Raw genomic sequence first — 7,182 nt, 5'->3', positions numbered from 1 at the left:
CTGCCAATTAGAACACCGTTTTTTTTTTTTTTTTTTTTTATTTTGAGACAGACAATGTCATAAGTTCCTGCCTGGTAAGTATAAGGTCCAAAGTTTGATCCCTGGTACTTAAAAAAACAAAACAAAACAAAACAAAACAAAAAAACTGAATTAATTTTTTTTTCCCCTGTGTTTTAGGGAAGGGTCTACAGGTGTTCAAGGGTCTCATTACTAGCCATAGTGACCCATGGTGATTCTCCTGTTTACAGCCTCCCAAGTGCTGGGATTACAGGCTGGCACCACTATGCCCATTCTCAATCACCCTCTTGTGTGCCCTGGTGTGGGGCCAGCATGGCAGGCCCGAGATCAAGTCCTGGGCCGCTCGACCCCTGGGCCCCTGCACCTGCTTGCAAGCACTTTAATCTGCTGAGCTATTTGGCCAGTCCTGAACTAAATTTTGAGCCCAGTTCTTGTGACATTTCCCAGGCTGGCCTCTAGGTAGTGATTTTCCTCCCTCAGCCTTCTGAGTAGCTAGGAGTATAAGTGTGTGTTACCAGGCCTGATTGTTGCATATCTTTTATATGTTTATATGTATTTGTCTGGTGAAATGTCTTTTAAGGTCTCTTGGATCAGGGCTGGGGAGATGGCTCAGTAGAATAAGCACTTCACTGGCAAGCGCAAGGGTCTGCCTGAGTTCAATTCCTGGTTCTGCAAAAAAAAAAAAGGTCCCTTGGATCATTTTTAAATTGGGTTATTGGGTTTATGAGTTTCCTTCTGAGATTTTTTAAAAAAAATTGTTTTAAGAGGGCTTTATATATTTTTGTCTTTTAGTAGATGTGTTCTTTGCAAATATTTTCTCAATTCTTTCTTTCATGGATTCTGTCCTGGGGTCATGTTTTTCACTGTCAAGTCATGGTTATCTAGATTTTTCTCTAGAAATTCTTTTTTTTTTAAATTTTTTATTTATTTGTGTGTGTGTGTGTGTGTGTGTGGCCAGCTCAGCCTACCAGGGGGCGTGGCTGGCTGGCATGTGGTGCTGGGGGATTGAACTGCGGTCCCTGTGCTTTGCTAAATTTGTTCTAAGTAGGTGCTTTAGACCACTGAGCCATCTCACCAGCCCCTAGAAATTCTATAGTTTAAAATTTTATAATCAGATCTGTGATCCAATTGGAAGTAATGTTTGGAAAGTGCTTTTAATTGTCTAAATTCAGTTTTTACATGCAGATGTCCAGTTGTTCTAGCTATTTGTTGAAAGGACTATCTTTTCATTATATTTCCTTTGTTCTTTTGTTAGAGGTCAGTTGACTATATTTAAGTGAATCTATTTATGAACCTTTATTTTTTTGTATTTTAGGGAACTACAGGGTGTTCAGGGGCTCACTACTAGATTGGACTCATAGTGATCATCCTGTTTATAGCCTCCCAAGAGCTGGGATTACAGGCGCGTGCCACCACGTCCAGTCTCAATTGCTATCTCAGCACACCCTGGGGGCGAAGATTGAACCCCTGGCTCCTGCACCTGCTTGCAGGCACTTTAATCCGATAAACTATTTGGTCAGCCTGAGCTTTTATTTTATTCCATAGAACTATTTGTCTCTGACTAGTTTACTATAGTGTAGAGATATATATTTAAGCTCAGTCCATTGACTGTTGACCTATATACTCAGTGTATTCAGATATTGTGGTTTACAAGTCTGACTGACTAGTTTCCTCGTAATTTTGCCACATCATGAATGGCCATTTAACTTGCTTATTGACTTGATGTTTTCCTATAAGTAGTGAAAGCCATTGGTGGAGAAACAAATTGTATTTTCATTTTTGGTGATAGTCTCCTATTCAAAGAACCATTCCACAGAAGCTAGAACAGTATTAGTAAAGGTCAATTAAATTGGTATGTGAAGGAGCTATCATTTAACAGTGCAATCCATGGCCATTGAGTGATTTATATGACTTATAAAGTTTGCTTTCAGCTGATGGCATGTCATTTTGTAAGAGTGGATTTTAAAGGAGAATAGTTTCTACCAGAAAACTTGGACAATGTGGGGAATGGAGAAAGGGGAGGCATTTAGTAAGCTATCGTGGAGATCCTTTGAAGCACGTATCTCTAGCCTTTTCCACTATTAATGATGGCAATCTGCTATTATTGCAGATGGGGAAACCATTGCCCTAGAGACCTCTTTTTTTAACATGAAAATATTAACTAGGCAGAGTAAACAGCCACAGAAATGAAACAACTTCCTTGCAAGGTAATTCTTGCTTGTCGGAGAGAAGTTTTTAACTGCCCAAACAGGTTTTGCTGTTAAGGACATTTTAACATGTTTATATATTTTTTTTCCATCAGAGTTCAGATTTAGGTACAGTATGGAAGAAATTTCCTTAAGTTAATTTGGCTATGAAAAACATCAGTTCATGTTATTTGATTAAAAACTTTCAGCCTTTTAGAAACAAAAAAGGTAAACATTTTTATAAACAAAGTTGGAAACTAAGTCAGGTTACTCTTGGATATTTCCTATTTAGTTTCAAATTCCTTTTGTTTTTGAAACTATACAGAAAAGGGATTAATCTTGAGAACACAGGTATGTACAGGTCTAGGTATGTGATCTGTTTGCCTGTTTTGTAAGTTGTTACAAATGCTGCCCAAGTGTAATCTGACACCAGGTAGACCCAAAAGGCCAACGATGGAAAGTTGAAGAACTATGTGAAAGAACTGGAATTTCAGGTCTGGGAGTTAATTGTGGCCTGCCTGAAGTCCTGGGTGTCAGCAAAAAGGCAAAAGCATGGAGTACTCAGCCTGTTTGGCATGGAGCATTCAGCCAGATTCATGTTCTCTCTTTCCTTCTCCCTCTTTCTTTTTTGGTATCTCTCTGACAGGCTTGGCACTAAGGTGAGCTTGATCAAGATTGTGAAGATCTGTCTTAAAAGTCTGAGACTTTGTAAACAAAGAACTAAAAACTCATCAATTGTGCTTCATTTACATGAAGGTAAATTATGCTCTTAATAAAGTTAGATATAGGGGCTGGGGAAATGGCTCAGTAGAATAAATGCTTGCCAAGGGCCTGAGTTCAATCCCCAGTTCCACCAAATAAATAAATAAAAATAAATAAATAAAGTTAGATATAGTTATCACAGGTTGCCTAGTATGATAAGATAAAGGCCCTCTGCATTTAATTCCCAGTACTGCATAACATAAAACAAAATAAAACCCCAAATAGACATAGATACCTCACTCACCTCTGTATCACATTCTTCTGTTAAAGAATGCCTATTTTTTTTCTCCCAGTTAGAGAATGGTTGGGCATGGTGGCACATGCCTATAATCCCAGCATTCAGAAGGCTGAGGCAGGAGGATATCCATGAGTTCGAGGCTAGCCTGTGCTACATAGTGAGTGCAAAGCCAACCTGAACCTGAGATTCTGTCTCAACAAAACAAAACAACCCACGTAAGTTTAGGTAGTTATGCTAGTTTGTTACTTGAAAGATAATTGAAAAGCTGGATATATGGCTCAGTGATAGAGTGCTTGCCTGCCACCAGGTTCTGTTTTCTCCCCCAAAACACAAAAGTAAATGTATAGATGGAACTTAATTTTAAAGTGCTGCTAGGGATCAAATCTAGAGGGATTTGCAGTGTATGCAAGTGCAGTGTATGCAAGTGCTCTATCACTGAGCTAATCCCCAGTCCCTAGAGACATATTTTAAAACTTCTTCTAAACTTTTTTTTCAGGGACTAGGGAGATGGCTCAGTAGAATAAGTGCTTCCATAGCAAGCGCAAGGGCCTGAGTTCAATTCCCAGTCCTGCAAAAAAAAAAAAAAAAAAAAAGAGAGAAAGAAATAAACTTTTTTTCAATTCCTTGAATATTTGAAAGAAAAAAAAAGCTAGGGTATAGAATTTTTTATTTTTAGAATTTTCTTTTTGAATTATGAGAATATTGAATACAATAAGTATTGACTTGGTCATATTGTAATGTTAACTTCCCCTCATTTTATGTATAATGCTATAGAAAGAACTTTATAATATTTATTTTAAAATTACTATTCTTTTCACTGCTGTTATTCGCAGGATGAGGAGTTTTTTTTTTTGTTTTTGTTTTTTTTAAGAACAAGTTTCACTTATGTAGTACAAGCTGACCTTGAACTCACAGACTCACAGTGATCCTGTTGCCCCTGCCTTCCAAGTGCTAGGACTACAGGGATTACAGGTGTGCATCACCACACCTGGCAGATGAGGGACTATTACTGTCCTTGTTTGGGGAAGTTTAAATCTAATTACTTGATTAGCTACGATGTGGTGTGTTTCATATTTGTTTTCTCCATATTCATATTTTTGATGTAAATTATACTACGTTTAAAGAGCTGGAAAGAAAAATGTCAGTATAAATATTTTGAAGTATTTTAATGAGTTATTGGTAGTGTTAAGAAAATGCTTATATGTATGTCTTTTTCACTTTTTGAGCTGAGAGAATGTATAAAGTGAGTGATATGCTATGGTAAAACTGGAAATGAACAATATTAAAATTAAGATTTGAAGAAATAGTGGAAGGGTCAGTGAGATAGCTCAACAGACTATGCTTCTGCTTAGGTAAGCATAGGGACTGGGGTTGGATCCCTGGCATAGCCCTACCCATGGGTGCACTGAGCCACCCACTGAGATTGGGCGTGGTGGCTCAAGCTTTAATCCCAGCCCTGGGGAGGCTTAAAACAGGAGGATCACTACAAGTCCGAGCTGCATAGTGAGACCCTGTGCCATTTACCAAATGAATTAAGAAAAAAAGAAATAGGGGAAGGCTGGGCATGACTATACACACTTGTAATCCCAGCACTTGTGAGACTGAGGCAAGAGGTTTGCTGCAAGTTTGTAAGCCATTGGGGCTACAAAGTTGAGTTGAAGGCCAGTCTGAACTACTTAGTAAAGGATTGCCTCAAAAGACTAATAATAATAATAATAATAGAGAAATCTATAAATTCCTCTCCTTCAGTTGTTCCAGATAAAAATATGATTGAAATTGATTTATTCCAACTCATCGAGATTACAACTCTCCTTCAAATGTCTCAACAGTTTTATATCATTAGCATACCAGGGAGGAAACAAAAAAATCCTAGATGCTTGTAGTGTAGTAAACACAGAATATTCTTCTGTGAGTGTCTACTTGTTCAGATCAAAGGGCAATAGAAAACCATGGAAGGAAAGAAGAAAATGATGTAAGTATCAAGCAGTTGCATAAAATATTATATAAAAGTATTTGGAGGATGGTAAGGTACTTGTGTTATAGATATACAGGTAGGAAACCTCTGTTTTGCTTTCAGTTAGTAAAATTTCCAGGGCATTATGCATGCAAGGCAGGGATTCTATTGTTATATCTCTAGCTCTATTTTTTTATTATGTAAGGAATTTCTTAATTTTCCAGATACTCTTCTGTAGAAAAATATGATGAAATTCTGTTAATATAGTTATAAGGGGCAGAGAATACACTTGGTTAAATTTAAGGTTTTTGGGCTGGGGAGATAGCTCAGTAGAATAAGTGCTTGCCTGGCAAGTGCAAGGGCCTGAGTTCAATCCCTGGTTCTGAAAAAAAAAAAAAAAAAAAAAAGTTTTTAGGAAAATCAGTTTTCATGTCAGCTTTATGCCCAAACTTATCCTGTTAACATTTTTAGGAAATTAGTTCCTATCCTTTGCTTGAAATCAGCTTTCTTTTTAAAATTTTTATGCTAAAAGTATAAATGCTATTTCAAAGAATCAGTTATTTAATGTTTTTATATTATTGTCTTTTATGTCATATTTGTTTATTACCATTTCATACAATATTTGATCACTAATTTAGTTTTTTCTCAGTAAACTCAGTTCCAACAAGTGGTTTTGCCCCATTCCTATATTATTTTTTATAGTCACTCTTGTTAGTAGTAGTAATTTTTTAATTTTTTGAATATAGAACTATCTTTGGCACACATTTTTAAAGCATTTCTTCTGCTGTGAAATTGTTTTTGCTCTTAAGTTGCACTTCTGTTTTTCTACTATTGTAAAGTGCAGTTCTTTGCATGTTCTAATTTGCCATGACGTGGTCAAATATGTTTCCTTCCTGTTGGTTTACAAGCCTGTTCCAGAGATAAGGGTACATTTCAGTGCATTAAAAAAGAAGTCACTGAAGACAGGCTTAAACATGGTAACTCTTAAAGCATTCTACTTACCAGAAACCTTTAATGAACAGAAAAAGTAGGCCTTAATTTCAGCTTAGTTTTAAAAGCCCTTACAATAGTATGTACGAAAGTTTAAATTCATTAGGTTTTAAATTCTTACATTTATTAGGCCTAACAAGCATGCTATCTGAATGGTTCTACTAAAGGCAGTATATAAGAATTACTAGTCTATAAGTAATTTCATATGTTCGAAACTCTTAGGTGGTTTACGGGATTAATAAGAAGCAGAAAATTGTTTATGTGTCCATTATTGCAGTTGCAAACCTCATTATTGTTTTGTTTTTGTTTTTTGATAGTATTTTAAAGCTTAACTGAGGAAAGTCTTTGTTTTCAGTAGAAGGCGTGCTCTTAATAATGAAGTCTTCAAGGAAGCTATATATCTAAAAAATGTCTCTAAAAGATGACTGTTCATTAGTCATGTTAATTTTATTTAAAAATTTCACCATAAAATCATTTGAAATGCTGTGCAATATATCAGTTATAGTTAAATGGATGGTTGTTTTTAACAATGAATTTAATGTTTTGTCTTTCAGGTCAAGAAGCTTAAGAGAAGAAAAAGTTTAGAAAAATTGCCTGTTTGTTTAGAGTACTAGTGAACCAAGATAATTTGAAGCATTTGTTTTAAAGAGCACCTTGGGTACACAGTGATTTCACGGACTTGGCTGAGAGGTTTTACCTAAATTTGTTAATGGACCCTACTGCCTAATACTGGAACCTGTTTGGAATTTTTTCTCATGTGGATCTAAGGGGAATGCTTTATTATGGCTGCTGTTGTCCAACAGAACGACCTAGTATTTGAATTTGCTAGTAACGTCATGGAGGATGAACAACAGGTATGAGACTCAGAGAAAATTAGATTTTAATAAACTTGCTTTTTTTTTTTTTTTTTTTTTCATTTGCAAGAGAAAATTACTTTAAGGAGCCAGGGAGATGGCTCAATAGAGTAAGTGCTTGCCTGGCAAGTGCAAGGGCCTGAGTTCGATCCCCAGTTCCACCAAAAAAAAAAAAAAAAA

General features: G+C 36.2%; 1 protein-coding gene across 6 annotated transcripts in view; it reads left to right on the top strand.

The window, feature by feature from the left end:
* Window positions 1–7,182, top strand: part of Elf1 (E74 like ETS transcription factor 1) — a 98,851-nt gene that overhangs the window by 41,359 nt on the left and 50,310 nt on the right. For 3 of the 6 annotated variants that reach the window (XM_004640258.2, XM_023700122.1, XM_023700124.1), the window contains exons 2-3: window positions 2,851–2,960; window positions 6,703–7,002. The exons of 1 other annotated variant lie outside the window; for it this stretch is intronic. In XM_004640258.2, the coding sequence (XP_004640315.1) occupies window positions 6,931–7,002 (72 nt within the window). In that variant the 5' untranslated portion in view covers window positions 2,851–2,960; window positions 6,703–6,930. The remainder of the gene's footprint in view (window positions 1–2,850; window positions 2,961–6,702; window positions 7,003–7,182) is intronic. 2 more of the 6 variants (XM_004640257.2, XM_023700125.1) reach the window with 1 other exon arrangement.

Source organism: Octodon degus, unplaced genomic scaffold, assembly GCF_000260255.1.
Source record: "Octodon degus isolate 3935 unplaced genomic scaffold, OctDeg1.0 scaffold00122, whole genome shotgun sequence".
Lineage (NCBI taxonomy): Eukaryota > Metazoa > Chordata > Mammalia > Rodentia > Octodontidae > Octodon > Octodon degus.
Note: the sequence above shows the minus strand (reverse complement) of the source record. Positions and strands in the feature narration are given on the sequence as shown.